At 41.3% G+C, this 19,027-nt stretch overlaps 1 protein-coding gene across 3 annotated transcripts in view; it reads right to left on the minus strand.

The window, feature by feature from the left end:
* MTM1 (myotubularin 1) overlaps positions 1 to 19,027 on the minus strand; it is a 51,556-nt gene that overhangs the window by 13,157 nt on the left and 19,372 nt on the right. For all 3 annotated transcript variants that reach the window (XM_054996735.1, XM_054996736.1, XM_054996734.1), the window contains exons 7-11: positions 5,997 to 6,080; positions 4,356 to 4,505; positions 2,797 to 2,985; positions 777 to 962; positions 424 to 630 (exon numbers count right to left, since the gene is read on the minus strand). In XM_054996735.1, coding sequence (XP_054852710.1) covers positions 424 to 630; positions 777 to 962; positions 2,797 to 2,985; positions 4,356 to 4,505; positions 5,997 to 6,080 — 816 coding nt within the window. The remainder of the gene's footprint in view (positions 1 to 423; positions 631 to 776; positions 963 to 2,796; positions 2,986 to 4,355; positions 4,506 to 5,996; positions 6,081 to 19,027) is intronic.

Here is a 19,027-nt window from a genome sequence, read left to right on the forward strand (position 1 = left end):
AATACTTCCGGAAATTATTGTAATTGCATTTGATCTGAGCCAAGTTTTGTCCTTTTGTCTATTTTCCCTTCTTCCTAATGTCCTTCTTCAGTGTAGAGTTTTATTCAATGAAATAAATACTACCCAAACCATTTTATTCAGCAAGGCTGAACCTATGTGAACTGTGCTATAGAATACTTTTATAAATCATAACAGACATAACAAACATATTGTGGCACTTGGTTTTATTGTGAAGCTTTCATGGACTAGTTGCATGACTAATATGACTATTGCCATTACTACTACTATGTTGCATTTATAAATCACTTTTGATCTTTCAAGGTGCTCTATACAAATACATCACAGCAATCCATATAAACTTGAAGCTATTACCACCCACCCGAGTTTTCACACCAATTCTGGCAAATTTATTTTTATTCTCACCGATGCAAATTTGTGTCCGAAGCTTATCCATTCCTTTTGCACCAAGACTTCAAAGCCCACAATTGTCCTGTAGTAACTATCCAACATCAACATGGCCAGAGAGGTCAGCTGTGCGGTACGGTCCCAACCATCACTGCAGTGAACCAAGACTGAGCTCTTTCCAGAGGACACTTTGTCTGCTACTTGAATGGCACCTGTCAAAACAAGCTGACAATTTGGAAGAACAAAACGAATGAAATAAATTTATTTTTCCTGCAGTATCACTGAAGTTTTAATTAAAGAGCTCAGAACACAATTCAGATCTGCTTTTGAGAGAATTAAACTAATTAAATGTTAATTTAACTCATTCTTACCTTGATGTGTTCAAGCCAGTGAGTGGACTCCAGACTGGACAGCCAATGAGATTCTTCTACATGGGGGTAAACAATGTCCTTCAGCTTTTTTAAGGATTCCCGCATGACATGAATATTGTGGATATCAAGGAAGAACAGCTCTGCATTGGGATAAGCATCCTCACTTTCATATCCCCCACCAGTTGCCTGGAAAGAGAATAAGTATGTGTGTGTTTAGCTTCCTTCAGAGCGCTGTTGCCACAATCGTTTTTGAAGTAAAACATGACAGATCACTTCAGACTGGAAGCACAGAGTCATGTTATTTTACATATAGAAAAAATGCCATGTTAATTTACATATAGAAAAGAGGCATGTGATTCAAACAGGCAGGAACATACCAAAATGCCTTCGACAATATTTACTTACTCAAGAGAATGAAACAATACTCAGAAGGAAAAAAAAACTTTACAAGGACTTCTCCAAGACAACATGACCAGAAAGGTTTTTTTTTTAACAGCGTAACAACACAAAGTTAGCCATCAATGCAAGTTTAATGCAAAATGATCCAAACTGACTATTTTTGACATCAGAATGGATTTAAAAATCACTAACAAAATCCAGCTCCATTTTAAAAGCTAATTCTTCCAAACAAAATATTTTATCATTCAAGTTTCAGCTTCCTAAGGTTATTTGTTTTTCTGCCATGCACATATAAAAGCAATTAATGGCACTACAAGGGAAAACAGTCAAAGTTTCCATAATCATCTTAGACAATGGAGCTGTAAAGTCTGCTGCACCACTAGTATTTCAGAATAAGAGACAAAATGTACACATCCCTAAGGAGTTACGGAAACTCTGAACAGACTTTCTAAGGTATTTGTTATCATCATATTTCCCACACTGGAGTAAAACTTAGCCAAGTTCTGTTGACTGTAAAAGATACGCAAGTGCTTCTGCCTGTCAGTGCCATACAGAGAGCCCTATTACAGGCAGCCATCTAGCTGTCTGTCTGGAGCAAAGAGAGAGAGTTAATTTTAGCTGTGGGAGTGGTTCTGTAATCCTGGGGTGTGGACTGAGCAATAACAAAGCAAAGGGAGTAGCCAGATTGCAGGAGGAAAGGAATGCAGCCACTAAACTACTCATAAACAGCCAAATTCTTTAACTTTTTTCCCATTTAAGGATTTACAGCAGTGAAGTTTTTTTTTCACTGTCTCCAGAGATATGAAGTTAGAATGACTTTGTGCGGTTTCAAGCAAGCTATTTATTTAAAGGGGGAAAAAAAGTGTTACCAGGCACAAATCTGCATAGTGCCTTTAAAGTTGGTTCCTATCTATTCATACGTAATATCATTACTTTTAATCCTGTATATGTTAATAACAGATTCAATATCTTTTGTTACAAAGTTCACTTTGTATGTTAAATGTTCCCTTTACAAGCCAACCTATGCCTTAAAATCTGCTGGCGAGGCTCTGTTCCAATTCTCCACTACCAGGAATGTTGCAACTCTGATTTTGTAGAACCAGCTGTTCAGAATACATAAGCCAGTTAGCTTTTGAAAGGTTGTAAGACATTTTTAAGCAAGTCCAGAGTATGAAGAGAATTACTGTTAATTTTTCTGTGGTTTTCTTGTGGCATAATTAGAATTTTAGCATTAATGCAGATTGTATTTTCATTGATTGAGGCGTATTTTTAAGAGTTCTTTTTTAAGTCTAACAGAGCTTGTGGAGATGTAAGCAAAGTGGAAATGTTTAAGATAAAGAAAATCTGAAGCATGCCTCAGGCATCCCAGACTACCAAATTAGCAGAAATCTGCATTTCTAATACGATGCTTACATTGAGTAGATCTAGTAGCAGTGATAAAAATGACAACATTTCGGTCAACTACTCAATACTGACGGTACAAAATAAAACACCCTTTCCAGAGGTAAAATGCATACAGCATTCCAAAGCAGCAGTTATTTCTACAAGACTACTGAGTTTCACAAATGAACAAACCTTGTGGCACAGCTGTCATCAAGACATTGTGAAGACACTAGCTTACCTTATTGGCTACAGCATTCACACTGGGCCTTGCATCAAAGATAGTCAGTTTTGAGATCTGGCCATTAGTTTCCCTTATGATTTCCAGATACCTTTCATCATCTTTGTTTCTTTTGCCACTCATGCCAACTAGTGGTTGGCTGGAACGCATGATAACTGCCTGGTTCTCTGGATGTATCCATGACAAAACCTAGTTGCATGAGATAAAGTGTTCAGTTAAAAGCCCAATGGTTTTCCTCAAATTTCCCTGCAAATTTTTCACAGGCAGTAAACTCTACAAAGCTCCTTGTACTCAACTGGCCCATTAAATGTTGCAAGAACAGCAAGGGAAAGACTTGCGTTCATGCAATGGCACTGGTGTAGTCATTAAAAGCCTGACATGATGTGGGTGGGGCTGACTGCATGTATGTTTTCTACATAACAGGAAAAACACACACAGTGTAAAGGGCCCTTCTGTTACACCTGAAAAGGGCAAAATTTTGCTAATAGTTCTAAAGTGTATGCAACAATAATCAGTTTGCACAGGAGAATACATGGTGGCCCTTCACTCAAGCATAATCAAGGTAACAGACAAGATACGCAAAGAGTAAGAACCATCTTCAGTAAAAGGGCTAAGAGGCAGTGTTTAGAGGCAATGTACATCTGGACACCAGTGGGCAGGGAGGAGGGAGAACCTGAACTCTGAGCCCTGCTTGTAAAATAAACAGGATGCTGGACTACATGGGTGGCTGGTCTAATTCAGCAGGATTCTTATATGCATATTGTGCAAAGGCATAAATACAATCAAAGTGAAAGTCTGCCAGTTTCAAACTTTAGGCCTCTGAATGGTCCCTTCCAGGTTACTTCAAGAAAGTGCCACCCAGCTCTGTAATTATTTAGCCATAACTATTTATCTATAATTTAGCTATAGTTAAGAGACAGAGAATGTGCCATGCTAGAGACTACGATGGAAAAGTAGGTAAGAGGAGAACAGCCAGAATTGCAATGGATTTTATGAGAGCTCACTTTCTATCTCAGAAGTGAGCCTCTCGTACACAACAGAATACACATAATTAACATGCTCAACAGTCATTTGCTTAAACCCACGCCTGAAAAGTGGGGGCAAATTGACCTGGAGAAATAAACATATTAACACTTTGATTTCACTCTTCTACAACTCCCTATATACCTCAGCCACAACAGTTAATTTCACAGTGGTGTTTCATGCCCTCCCAGAAACAGCTGTACTTTGCATTGTATGCTCTGACAGTGTCGGGGTCATTTTTACATACAGGACATTACGTGTATGTACAATATTATAACAAACAAATACAGCAAAATTAGAAAGCTGTATTGTTTTCATACTTCCCTATTTTTTTCTGTTGTTTTATTCATGTACTGCCAAAGTGCTCAGTTTTCCTCTTGGGAGCTGGAGGCATGTTCAATGCATTTTATTTGTTTGATTTACTTCAGGTTCTATTTGACACCTGCACTGGATTAGTAAAGAACATCTTTTTCTACAGACGAGGTTAACAGTTATCGGCTATACAGAACAAATTTTGTAAAACTTAAATTACTTACTGGTATTCTACATCGGGATCTAAAAGCAGAAACTTTCTTGAGGTCCTCATCTGTAGCATTATATGGCACCACCAAAAGTGAAGGATATGTGTCACACAGTGCATAATGCTCGTTGAGAAATGTTACCCTCCACTGTTCATTTGGCAAATCCTTAACGAGAGAAAGGGGGCAATGGTTTACATGCCACCATCTCATATCTGCTCAAATTACGCTTCATGCTGCATATTCTTGTTTATGTCATTATGGCCACAGGGTGGCAATAACCTACCAATTTACCACAGATACCTACAAAAATGATGATCTAGAACAGTAGGCACAAATAAGATTAAGAATCACAGGAGACAAGATGCTGCCAATCAGTTTCTCGGCCAGCTAAGCAACATGAAACACCCATTTCCTACAGACTGTATCATTGTAAAGAGTTGTGTGTAAAACAGTACACACTGTTTGATTTGTATAAAACCAAAATTAGAAGAATTGTTCTCTTTGTTCGTCCATCTTGCTAAGGAAAAATCAGCTTGCTTGAAAGGCAAACCTCTCTACAGCATCCTTTTACCCTTCCACTTCCGAATATCTGCAGGTGTTGCACACAGTTACAGAAGCTGATGTCAATTCCCTAGTGCTCATTACAATTCCTTTTAAGCCAAGATGAATGCCACCCTAACACAATGTGGGAGGAAATACTCCTCTCAAAGCCCACCAGAACACTGAGAAGGGTCGACTAGATCCCCATCCAGACACAGACACACACTGGGATTTGGAGTTTGATTTTTGATCCCCCACCCCACACCTTTCTCAAGATCTGGGCCCCTAAACTTTGGACCATACTGACACTTCTTTGAGTCTGGACACTCCTTACCCTACCAGAAAATTACAAGGGGAAAAATCCAACAGGATCAATTACAGACGTTTCGTATTATATATAGGTTTGTATTTATCACAATTCAAGCATGAAAGAATAATAAGAGTTCTGAGATGTGCCTTAATGCCCCACCTCTTTTTTCTGCCCATTTTTGTTATTCATTCTAAAGTATACTAAAGTTTGTTACAATATACACGAAGAGGCCCCTAAAAGGTCCATGTTATTCTTGAATCTTGGAAAATCAACTGACAATATCTATATCAATTAGGTGCATGATAAATCAGGGATCCATAATGTTATCCCTGTGCTTTTTCAAGTACTGAAACTGGAAGGGGGGAGGAGACCAAGATCACTTGGCGCCCCTGTACTGCATGCCATTTTGACATTTTTAAAATGGTCCAATTCTTCCATAAAATGGCATCACTGGCCACGGGTCAAACCCATGGCCATCATAACATGTAGTATGTCCCTAAGACAAAAAGAAAACATCCAATGAACTTTAAAAACAAACCTGCAGCTCTAGATTAAATCAGTTTACAGGTAAGACTCAGTAGGCACACAGTGGCTCCACGTGACAGGGTCCATGTCACTAGCCTCTGCACTGCAGCGATCAAAAAAGTAAAAACCTCCAGTGTCTTTATTTTTTCTGTCTTTTTAATCCTGTTCAGAACCCCTCCTTCCCCATGCAGTAACTTTCCTCAATATTCAAAATCCACACATAATCAGAAAAATAAAGACAAAATGTAAATAAAGACAAAAAAGCACACAAGCAAACTTACTTGTCTCCGGTATTCAACCATGGGATTGTAAACCAGCCAACCATTTTCAGAAAACTTCTCTTCATTCAGAAATGCAAAAAATTGCTATAAGAACAAAAAGAGAGAAAAATCCACTAGACTGGAATTCTAACAGAAGAAAACAGATTCAAGAGATGAAGCCATCTCCCATCACATCTGATATATAGACAGAAGTGTTTTCGCTCTCATCCTCTGCTCCATTCAGTACATATATGAAAGCAGCTCACCGAAATGCAAGAATTTCCCTCACCCACTTTCATTTTCACTAGCAAGAAAAAGAATGAGCCTACTTATCTTGAAAACAGAGTTGCAAGCAGTCCCGTTTCATTAAACAGTAAGCCAAAGATTATCCAACAACACGTAAAAACCATGACTGCAGAAGAAAGATGAATTGGAATCAAGGAGAGATGTTATTTATTGCTCATCTGGGGATGAAAGATGCCTGAAGCAATTCTACCTCCACCCTGGGCTGAGACAAATTTTACTGCCCATCGGTTTACTAATCATCAGTTAAGGGATCAGCATCATATATTCCCTCCCCTCCCTCATTCTCCTCTCACGTGAAATTTAAATTTCCACCCCAATAACTTTAATATTGTTTGGTAGTTAAATTTGCATTTGCATTGTTCAACTAGAAACTCTACCTATAAATCTTGAGTTATGAGCAAATATTGGCTGGTTTTAGCACCAGTTAACCACAGGGCAGACATAACTAATTAAAGAGGGTATAGGAGGAGAGAATTGAGGTAAGGAGAAACTGGCAACTGAGGGAGCAGGACAAGCCCATTGCAATCTAGATCCCAAAACTCTGATTTCAGCTGAAGGTCTAATTTGCCAAAAATTAGCCATCTAAGTTGCAGCTGCATGACAAAACACTGGATACCAACTTGCTTCCACACACAATTTAAAGCGCTGGTTATTACTTTTGAAGATCTACATGATCTGGGACCAGTGTACTTAAAGTAGCAACTGCTTCCACAGAAATCTGCCTATTTCTTACAGCAGTCCTGCTCTGCATGCTCCATATTCTGAGAAAGGGCCTTTTCTGTTGTGGCACCTTGACTCCAGAACTCTTGCAATGGGCTCTCAAGTTCCTGATTTATTGCCTTGGATCCTAAGCCTTGTTTCCACTTGCACTTCATCCATTGAGAAGTATGTTTCTTTGGCACTATGTACTGATCAGCACACAGACACTGGTTTTGACTGAGCAAAAATACACAATGAGAGTGGAATGCAATCTGCAGTGGAGGACCATCCTCCTGACAATGGGCAAGTGCACAATGTAAGCAGAAACAAGAATCTGCATGTTGTTTTGTTGTTTGTTGCAGCCTAGGAAGCCTACTCGCTGAGAACAAGGTTTAAGCATATAGATTAAAAAAAAACTGGTACACTTTCATATACTTTTAATTATGCTACTTAGCATCTGTATAGCACTTGAGCAAAGTACTTTACATAAATTGTCCTTAAGCAGCATCCTATAAAGTAGGTGACCCATGGCAAGCCAAGGTATCTATAAATGTATTTATTTTGTTTTATTTAAACCCTGTCTTACTCTCCAGTGGGGACCCAAAGTGACTCACTTCATTCTCCTCCTTTATTTTATCCCCAAGACAACCCTGTGAGGTAGGTTAAGGTGAAAGTATGCAACTGGCCCAAGGTCACCCAGCAAGTTTTCCATGGCAAAGTGGGGATTCAAACTTGAGCCTCCTAGATCCTAGTCTGACACTCTAGCCACTATGAAATGCTATGTCTCAACAGTTGTTGAATAAAGCTCCCTGACTTCCAACCCAGGCAGCCATCAGTCCAATAAGACTCTGGGGAACCACAGCAGCCAGGACATGTATGGTTTTACAGCCCATGACATGCAGAGGCAATATTTGAATGATGGACTTTGATGTGTAACTCATTTTCAGCCATCCTGTTACACACCAGCTCTTACTTATAACCAGGACTTGGTTCTAAATCTAACTGCTAGCAAGATTTATCAAAGTATAATGTATGCCAAAGGATAGCTGTTTTTGTAGCTGAAGAGACAACAGAGTGAACTCTGTGCTCCTAAATCCTTGTCGCAAACGTGAGAGCCTCTCCGCCCCAATTCCCAACATTTAAAAGGTTTCTAGTTTGTATGAGAATTGGCATGCAAGGGTGAAAGTGAGGTGAACTGAAAATGAAAAATATCCCGTGAGGTACAGGAAATCTTGGCAGATGTTACTAGAAAGATCTCCTACTGCTACTGAAAAGTGGAGTGTTAAATATGGCAAACCAAAGTAATTGGCCATCTTTATGGCCTACATAAACCTGTTTCCTCCCCTAGTTGTGGAGATGTTACAGTATCCTGGGAAAAAACTCTAAGGAAACAGTAAAAAAATAATAAAAATGCAAGGTCATCTGAAAGAAGAAGATAGTTCCAACATGGAAGGATTTGAATATAAACATTGAGACTCACTGAATGAAGTTGGACTTCAGTAAGCAACCATGAGGGAGAGAAAATAAAATCCTCTCCATTAAAAATAATTACAATATATACTTATACTCACAAAGCCTCTGCATGCTGCCTTAAAGAATGACTTCTGCAGATTGCCCTTATCTAGAGAAGTTATCTAGCCTACAGTTGCCAAATTTACCATAAAATTTGTTTATATTCATGTTGGTATTGTAGTAATTATAATAATTTTGCTCCATGCTGCCTCAACAATAGAGGTTATCAAAATAAAACATTTCTCATCTTCTTAACTTTTGGGTGGCTGGAAGATATGACTGCAAGGAAGCAATCATTCTTCTCTACTGTGGTTGATGGACACAAGACTATTTTAGTACTCTGTTTAGTTGCATAACATACCAGTGTTGTGCCTATGGCACATTTTAATGAATTCATATAGTCAAAACTGAACAAAATAGATCCAATCTAATGTTATGCTTAACACTACCAAAGCATGGGAGAGTTCTAAAATCTACTGTGCCTCCAGAGTTATACCAACCGCAAAGTGGAGCCGGGAGTTCCTCCAGAATTACAACTGATCTACAAAGTACAGAGATCAGTTCCCCTGGAGGAAGCTGCAGCTTTCTAAAGCAGACTTGATGGCATCACTTCGCTACTGAGTAGGGGTGTGCAATTCGGGTATATGATACCTGAAAAAAACCCGAAACAACCTGTTTCGGGTTGTTTCGGGTTTCCCCGAAACGTTTCAGAAAACCCGAAACGTTTCGGGTAATCCGAAACAGCGATTTCCAAAAGGTTTCAGGTTGTTTTGGGTTTCTTTTCAATGAGAAAATGCCTCCGTCTTCCCGGACGCCTGGGGGAGGCATTTTCCCACCGAATCAAGCCAAAATTGGTGGGGACCTTCCTCTAACTCCTCTCTAACAACCCCCCCAAGTTTCAGACCGATTGGATTTTGGGGGGCCATGTTATGGCCCCCCCAAACCAGATCCCCCTATCCTCGCCTAAAAGGGAAAGGTTTTTGCTTGCTGCTGCTGATCTCTTACGTTGTGGATGCTGCTGCTGATCTCCATGTTTCCTATGGGGGAAAAATGAAGAGGCAGGCTTGTCTTTCTAGGGGGGGGCATTTTGCATGCAAAATGCCCCCAACCCTCAGGGGCCCTTCTCCTACCTTTCCTCCCACCCCCCACCAAAGCTCAGCCTGCTCCCACTTGGGGGGGCATTTCATGGCCTCCCAAAGTAGGTGCTCTTCCCCCCCCCTTTCTGCACTATTTCCAGCTGAGAAATAACAGAGGCTTGTCTTGCCAGGGGTGGCATTTTGCTTGCAAAATGCCTCCAACCCTCAGGGGCCCTTCTCCTACCTTTCCTCCCACCCCCCACCAAGGCTCAGCCTGCTCCCACTTGGGGGGGCATTTCATGGCCTCTCAAAGTAGGTGCTCTCAGCCCCCAAAGTCCACCTCCTACAGCCCCACACATACCCAATTCTCCCCCAGCTGCCACACACAGATCCAAATCCCCACAGTAGCTCCTCACAGGCCCAAATCCAGCCCCAGCAGCCCCACACAATCCCAGGAACAGGCTGGCCAGCCTTCTCCCTTTGTTTCCTATGCTGTGAACTATAACACTCTGTTTTCCAGAGCAAATGTGCACAGCCCAGGGATGCCACAATGGTGGACACACTTCTGAGTGCCAGCTTGTCCCTGTGAAAGAGCACCTGAACCACAGACACCCTCCCTCAAATTCCCCCACCACCTACAGAAATGGTTGGCCAGCCAGCCCCATTGTTCTCTATGATGGGAACCAACTGGACAACAAAGAATAAAACACGAACAACACAAAGTTTTTTAAAAAACATTTCTCACTTTCAAAGTACAAGTAGGGAAAGCATCACGACACATTACACCAGCAGTCCCCCACACAGAAAAAAACATGACTCACTTAAGATCAGAGAATCGCAAAAACACAATTCCTGTCAAAAACACTTTATTTCTTGAACAGCTTTACGTTACACAGCAGGGGGGCACACCAAAGGGCATTCCACCTCACAAAAATAACACAACTCAGTTAACATCAGAGAATCACAAAAACACAATTCCTGTCAAAAACACTTTATTTCTTGAACAGCTTTAGGTTACACAGCAGGGGGGCACACCAAAGGGCATGGCAGCAGTATCTTACACAAAAATAACACAACTCACTTCACATTAAAGAATCACCCCAAAAAATTGCTGTCAAAAGCACTTTATTTCTTTAACTGCTTTAGGTTACACATTAGGAAGGCACAACAGGGCGTAAAAGCAGTCTACTACACAAAAATAACACAACTCACTTCATAGCAGAGAATCACTCAAACACAATTGCTGTCAAAAAAGGTGAAGTGGGCTGTATTATTTTGTGTAGTATGCTGCTTTCATGCCCTGTTGTGCCCTCCTACTGTGTAACCTAAAACAGTTAAAGAAATAAAGTGTTTTTGAAAGCAATTGTGTTTTCGGGTGATTCTTTAATGTGAAGTGAGTTGTGTTATTTTTGTGCAAGATACTTCTGGCATACCCTTTGGTGTGCCCCCCTGCTGTGTAACCTAAAGCTGTTCAAGAAATAAAGTGTTTTTGACAGGAATTGTGTTTTTGTGATTCTCTGATGTTAAGTGAGTCGTGTTATTTTTCTGTGTGGGGGACTGCTGGTGTAATGTGTCATAATGCTTTGCCTACTTGTACTTTGAAAGTGAGAAAATAATTTTTTAAAAAATTTATTTTGTGTTGTTCGTGTTTTATTCTTTGATGTGCAGTTGGTTCCCATCATAGGAAACAGTACGGCAGGCTGGCCTGGCTTCTCTGTAGGTGGTGTGGGTGTCAGGGGGTGGTTGTCTGTGTGTCAGGTCAGGTGCTCTTTCCTAGGGACAAGCTGGCACTCAGAAGTTTGCCCACCATTGTGGCACCCCTGGGCTGTGCGGAATTGCCCTGGGAAAGAGAGTTTAGAAGTTCTCAGCATAGGGAACAAAGGAGGAGGGCTGGCCTTTGCCAGCCTGTTCCTGGGGTTAAGGGTGTGGGGCTGCTGGGGGTGGATTTGGGTCTGTGAGGGGCTAATGTGGGGAATCGGGATTTGAGTCTGTGTGTGGCTGCTGGGGGGGAATTGGGTTTGTGTGGGGCTGTGGGGGGGGTGGACTTTGGGGGCTGAGAGCACCTACTTGGGGAGGCCATGAAATGCCCCCCCCCAAGTGGCAGCAGGCTGAGCCTTGGTGGGGAGTGGGAGTACAGGTGGGAGAAGGGCCCCAGAGGGTTGGGGGGCATTTTGCATGCAAAATGCCACCCCTGGCAAGACAAGCCTCCCCCAGGTGGAATTGGTGGAGAAAAGAGCACCTACTTGGGCAGGCCATGAAATGCCCCCCCCTCCAAGTAGGAGCAGGCTGAGCCTTGGTGGGGGGTGGGAGGAAAGGTGGGAGAAGGGCTCTTGAGGGTTGGGGGGCATTTTGCATGCAAAATGCCACCCCTGGCAAGACAAGCCTGCCTCTTCATTTTTCCCCATAGGAAATAATGAAGAAGATTAGCAGCAGCAAGCTAAAAATATGTTCACGTTTCCCTTTTTTAGGCGAGGATAGGGGGACCTGGTTTGGGGGGCCATAACATGGCCCCCCCAAAGTCCAATCGGTCTGAAACTTGGGGGGTTGTTAGAGAGGAGTTAGAGGAAGGTCCCCACCAATTTTGGCTTGATTCGGTGGGAAAATGCCTCCCCCAGGCGTCTGGGAAGATGGAGGCATTTTCCCATCGAAAAGAAACCCGAAACAACACGAAACGATACCTGAACCACTAAACCCGAAACGGCTTGCTGTTTCGGATTTAGCTGTTGCCGAAACAGATTCTCGTTTCGGGTATACCCGAAACGAGAATCCCGAAACAGTGTGCCTTTGCACACCCCTACTACTGAGCACCCAAATCACCCAATTTGCACTGACTCCAAATCTCCAGGATCTTCCCAGGCTGGAGTTGGCAATGCTATGTGCCACACTAAATAAAAAGCACGTAATGATACTTAAATTGCAGTTTGCTTTGATTCGCCAGTGTGCAGATTCAATGAGCAATTCTTGGACTCACACATTCCCCCTTTATGAACCACCAGCTACTCAATTCAGTTCTCTTTAGGGAAAGTGACAGATTATTGCCACACTAGAGCTGACAAATTATGATTTGTACTGTCACTGTAACCCAAGATTCCAAGAAGGGCTTATAGCGGGCCACTCTGGACAGTTTGTTGCAAAAGCAGAAATAAAATAACTCATTCGCTGGCTGCATGAAGGGAAAGTGGAGGGAGCACACAAGCCGGCGGATCCCCTGGGTTAATTTTAAGCTTTCTAATATTCAAAACACAACAGTGGTATCTATGAAATATTACATAGCTGAATACTGCCTTGTGTAGCATGGCCTACCAATCTGATCCTTGACACAGCCTGTTATCACATTAAGAGCTCCTCTGATTAGCTCTTTTCATTGCAGATGCAAGGCCAGCTGCCCAAAGCAAAGCTGTAACAACAGAGAAGCTGAAGAGCTGATCAAGAGGTTCTGGAAATAGTTGAACGCGGCTGAATTAGAGCCTTGGAAAGCAACCTAGGTGGCTATCATCCTAGCACTTTACACATCCTGTCTAGAGGAGCATTAAAAACAATCAACACAATGTAAGAGAACACTTTTTAGAAATGGGTTAAATTGCAGTATATACATGACAAATGTCTGTGCGAATCCTACAGCCCAACTTATTTTCGTTGTTGTTGCATACCCAATGCCTGCATGGAGCAAAAACTATTCTATTCAGCAGGAGACACTTTTCAGACAAAGGTAGCAGCCAAGGTGCATGATCCAAAACTCTGAGGGACTCTGATTGGTAGAACAGTTCTATGCACCTAAGGGTCTTTTCATTGCAGATGCAAGGCCAGCTGCCCAAAGCAAAGCTGCAACAGAAACTGAAGAGCTGATGAAGAGGTTCTGAAAATAGCTGAACTTAGCAGAATCAATGAGAACTGCCCAACATGCAAATAGGAAACAAGCAGAGCACACCCCAGTTCATAAGAGAGAACAGAAAAGCAGCACATGAGTAAAGCAGGGCTCTGAAAAATTAGAGCTATTGGATTGGGGCCAGTAATGTGAACAGCAGAGATCTGGTCAGCACAGAAACCAACACTGCCATTGTACGCTGTGGGATAACTTCAGCAATTCAACAGTGGTAAAGAAACAGTGCAAACAAGCCATTTTTCCAACCTACACAGCGGGAGCCAGCCATTCAGTTTGCTTTCACAAGTCTGCACCATGTATTTTCCTGTGGCATGTAACCTTAAGCAGAAATATCTGCCTGGTACACCAAGCCCCTCTCCCTTTTAAATCATTAAAAATAAGCTCACTATGTATGCAAAGGATGCCCTGCCAGAAAAAAGGTATAACAATCCATAAAGATCTGCTTGCTTCAGAAGCAATCCGTAAGAAATTTTTATTTTGTTATCTTACAGTCCAGTAATTTAAGAATGAAACAGTTACTGCTCTGATTTCTGGTTCTGAGGCTGGGAGTGGGGGGTTAGTTGTCTTGTATCTTGTTTCTGAGCTATTATCTACCTTGCTGATAGAGTTAGTATATGAGCATTAGCATTTACACAATATAAAGAAGAATGAGGGCTGTATGTATTAACAAGTCCCAACAATACTACCTTGGGATCTAAATGGATAATAATTCCTGTAATGTGATAAATTTCTATGAGAATCTTAGACCAAAATATTTTCAGCATTGGATGATCCATTGTAAGGATATTTCTTGATATGTTTACAGCTGCAAAACTGCTAGTAGCAAAGAACTGGAAAACTAGTAAACATCTTAGACTTAAATTTTGTATTCAGAAAGTCTGGGCAATTGCAAGTTAATTAAAATTGTCAGAACTTATTCACTTTAGAGGCTGTTGTATTAAAAAGGTTTGCGTTTTTTTGCATTTTAGAGGAATAAATTAAATATACTATCAAACTTGTATAATTGTGTCTCACTTATTTATGTCATTTATAGTCCGTCTTTCTCACTAAGACTCAAGGCGGATTACATAGCATGAGATTAGTACAATCAGTATCGGGGACATTTCCATACAGTGTTAAGGACATTTCCACAACGTCATAGGATTTTACAAAGACGTAGCATTCGCAAGTATCCAGTACAGAGTTAAAGAATTGTTGAAACAGAACATAATCAATTCTAGGACTGACATTAGATAAACATGAGAGTACATATTCAAGCAACAGATAATATGCAAGGCAACGTAGTGGTGAAGTCTATGGTCTCTAACTCATTAGCGAAACATTTGAGACCCCTCCCTATATTACTTCAATCTGAGTAAAAAGCCTTTTTGAATAATTTGGTTTTGCATCATTTACGGAAAGCCAGGAGACTGGGGGCTCTCTTGACCTCCTCAGGCAGACCGTTCCATAGGGTGAGGGCAACCACAGAGAAAGCCCATGTGCAGGCTGCTGTTGATTTTGCCCATGTGCAGCCTGGCACCTGCAAGAGTCCCTGTTCAGATGAGCGAAGTGGCCATGGAGGGACATAAGGAGTGAGACGATCTCGTAGGTATGGTGGGCTAAGGCCATGAAGAGCTTTGTATGTAATAACTAATACCTTGAACTGAGCACGGTAACTGATAGGTAAGCAATGGAGTGACTGTAGGATGGGAGTGATGTTCATACTCCTGCTCGCTCCTGCTAACAGTCAAGCAGCAGCATATTGCACCAATTGAAGCCTCCTAGTTAACTTAGATGGGAGATCAATGTATAGTGCATTACAATAGTTAAGTTTTGATGTTACCATAGCATGGATCCAGGTGGCCAGGTCGGCCATGTTGAAGAAGCCATCTTCCAGGCTAGAGTGAGACTGTAGTAAGCATTTTTTGCTGCTACCCTAACTTGTTTTTCTAGTAGTAGTGCTGGATCCAGTATAACCCCTAGGCTCTTAAGCAAGTCTGCAAGGGTCAGACGAACTTCATCGAAAGTGGGGAGTACAATGTCTTTCAAGGTCTTTGCCTTCCCAACAAGCATCACTTCAATCTTGTCTGGGTTCAATTTCAATTTGTTCTTTTTCAGCCATTCCCCATGGTTGTCAGGCAGCAATCTAAGATTTCTACTGCATCCTGTGGGGACCTGGATAGCGAGATACAGAGTTGGGTGTCATCTGCATAATGATGACATCCCACTCCATAACTGTGAATGAGTTCTCCTAAAGGTTTTACGTAGAGGTTGAATAACATGGGACCCCATAAGTTAGTTCCCGTTCTGGAGACAGCTGATCTCCGACAGCAATCCTTTAAACCAGTCCAGGGCACATCTTTTGATGCCCACTTCTGTTTCTAAACACCGCAACAGGAAGGCATGGTCTACAGCGTCAAAGGCTGCAGACAGATCCAGGAAGAGTAATAAGGAGGCATGGCCTTTGTCTATATTCAGACGGAGATCATCCACTAACGCTACTAGTGCTGTCTCTGTCCCATGCCCTGGTCTGAATCCAGACTGGAAAAGGTCTAGAGCGCTAGAGTTTTCCAAGAAGATCTGAAGTTGGTCAGTTACTGCTCTCTTAATCACTTTGCCCAGAAAGGGCAGGTTAGAGACTGGGATAGTGTTGTCTAGGGATGTTTTTTTAATTAGCGGGTGATAACTGCCTGTTTGAACGGCCAGGGGAAGGTGCCCTGAGTTAGTGATTGATTTACAACAGATCTCAGTGGTTCACTTATGTGATCTTTACTTGATTTTAACAACCATTAAATAGAATTTAACAGAATTAAATACATTAAATAGAATGGAAATTAATAAATTGTTAAGATTGAGTGTGAATTAAGTAATTGTTACATCAATAAGCTTTACATTTTATATAATTATAAATTTATAATTAAATTTGCTATTATTATATTGCAATTTTTTAAGATAAGTTGGTTCAAAATTAAAAAATTGGAAATGAGATTTGGCAATGCATTGTAAATTCTCTTTTTGAAACAAAAATTATTCAATTAAGAAAGGGGCAGGGGGAGAAGAGAAGATCTGCATTTTGGAATATTCTTCTGACATTTTCTTTCATGTTTTGCACATGTGAGAATGTGTACACATAGGCTCTGGCAACAAAACTTACATAAGCACACTTCTATAAAATATACTTTTAAAAACTGTAGCACTTAGCCATTTTTAAACCACATTTGTTCAAGAACTTGAAAATGAAACAAAATTTAACAACTCTTAGACACACAAAGTAACTTAAGATCACACGAAGGGACAGTCTGATGCTGTTTTGATTCAAGATGCAATTTCAAGAGTTCTTAAGAGAATTTCTATTTCACAGTAAAGCAAGAGCAAGCTCATCTGTTCAGTTGCTGGAACCTCTCAACATGCATTGTCAACAATGTATGAATATTTAGGGAATGTGAAGGCTTGGCAGCTGGGCACACATTTACAACCTTAGTTACTATAATCTCAGCTGGCAGATTATCCTGATATAGGTATGTCATTCACTTTTCCCTCCTCAAAAAAGGGCAGCTGTCAATTCTAGGTGCTACACAGAAAAAAATACCTGGCCTAGCTTTAAAAGAATTTCTATTTTGTATATAAAAATTGAAAATTTGAAAAGTAAAATGCTGGGATTGATTTAAAACCCATTCTTCTTGGACATACATCAGATACAAGCATTGGGACGCTGGGGGTAGGACACAGAACAATCTGCAAGTGGCAATGTAGTCCCCCCAGTAATTCAGACTCACAGTCTTGGGATTATCCATCTTGCTCCAGACAACAAAAGCTGCAGAAAAGTTCAGAATGGCTGGGCCACAAGCCCAAATGGGAAGGGGACGGGGGGAGAAGCCTTTATTTTTTATTTTGTACAATGCATGTGTTTTTGCTGAACTGAAATTAGAGTTAACATATTGGTCAACTGACTGTCCATAACTGGACTAAAGTGATTATTTATGTATTTGTAGTCGGCCTTTCTCACAGAGACTCAAGGTAGATTACATAGTGTAAGTCAACACGATGAATGGCTGGGACATTCTATAAACAATACAACAACAGGGTACAGCTTGTACAAATTTGAAAATAAGTAGAAATTCAATACAGAGATGAAAAAATGCTAAAACAAAGCATAAATAAGTTAACATCACATGAAGACAAGAATGGAAGAGTGTAGCTGATAGTTTAGTCTTTTAATTCCAGTACAGTGTCATTGGATAGATTGGATATTCTGCTGGTCTACTCACCACCTAGCTCCCCGGTAACCACCCTCTCAAGAGTTGGCAGAGATGCTCTCGGACATGGTGTTGGAGAGATCTAAAATGATAGTTCTTGGTTGACTTAAACATCCATCCTGAATACTCCATGTTGAGGCCAGACCAAGTCTTCATAGCTTCCTTGGCAGCACTAGGCTTCCCTCAAATAGTGACAGGACCAACACATGGAAAAGGCCACACCTTGGACTTAATCTTTTATTTTGAGCCTTTGAGGGAAATTCTTTTTTGGGGATTAGAGATCTGGCTTGAACCATGGACTAACTATCACTTGGTGGAGTCAAGGGTGAATATGGCCCTGACATCCTACAAAATGGAGGACCTAGCTAAAATGATCCACCCACAAAGGTCCATGGATCCTTCTGGATTTCAATATGCTCTGGAAGACTTTAGAATTCCAAACACAGGCTCTGTTAAAGTGGTGGTGGAAGCATGGAATGTGAAGCTCCATGAAGCTATCAACAAGATTGCTCCTCGCCAACGTCCCCCACCCTCACAGTAGAAGCCAGCCCCTAGTTCAGTGCAGAGCTGGGTGATCTAAAAAAGGTTGAGAGACATTTAGAGAGACGTTGGTGAAAACTTGTGTTGAATCTGACAAAGCATGCTACAGAGCCCACTGGAAGATTTATGAAGTAGCAGTGCTGGCTGCAAGAAATGTTATTCTTCTGCAGCCATTGAAGCAAATGTATCTCATCTATCCCAACTGTTTAAAGTATTCTGACATCTTTTGACTCCTAAATCTGAACATTCAGTGGTTCAAGAACAGACAATTAGCTGTGACACCTTTGCAAAGTTTTTTGCTGATAAGATAGCTCAAATACACTCTGATCTGGATGCCAGCTGTAATGCAGGCGAAGCAGAAGTAATGTTTAACACACCATCTGGTGCGCTTCTGAATCATTTTGACCCAGTTACAGTGACAGATATTGACAGAATTCTAGTATCTGAGAAGGCCACTATTTGTACACTGGACCCCTGCCCCCTTGGCTACTAAAATCTTGTAAAGATCACATAAAGGAGCCCTTGATGTCTATCATAAATCAGTCACTAACTCAAAGCACGTTCCCTCGGCCTCTCAAACAGGTGGTCATCTGCCAACTGCTTTAAAAAACTATTCTTAGACAAAAATGATGTAGCCGATTATTGCACAGTCTCTAATCTGTCCTTTCTGGGCAAAGTGATTGAGAGAGCAGTAGCTGCCAAACTCCAGGCCTTCTTGGACAACTCTTGCACTCTGGACCCTTTTCAGTTTGATTTTAGGCCAGGCTGTGAAACAGAGACAGCTCTAGTGGCTCTAGCTGA

Source organism: Eublepharis macularius, chromosome 13 (assembly GCF_028583425.1).
Source record: "Eublepharis macularius isolate TG4126 chromosome 13, MPM_Emac_v1.0, whole genome shotgun sequence".
In the NCBI taxonomy this organism is placed as follows: Eukaryota; Metazoa; Chordata; class Lepidosauria; order Squamata; family Eublepharidae; genus Eublepharis; species Eublepharis macularius.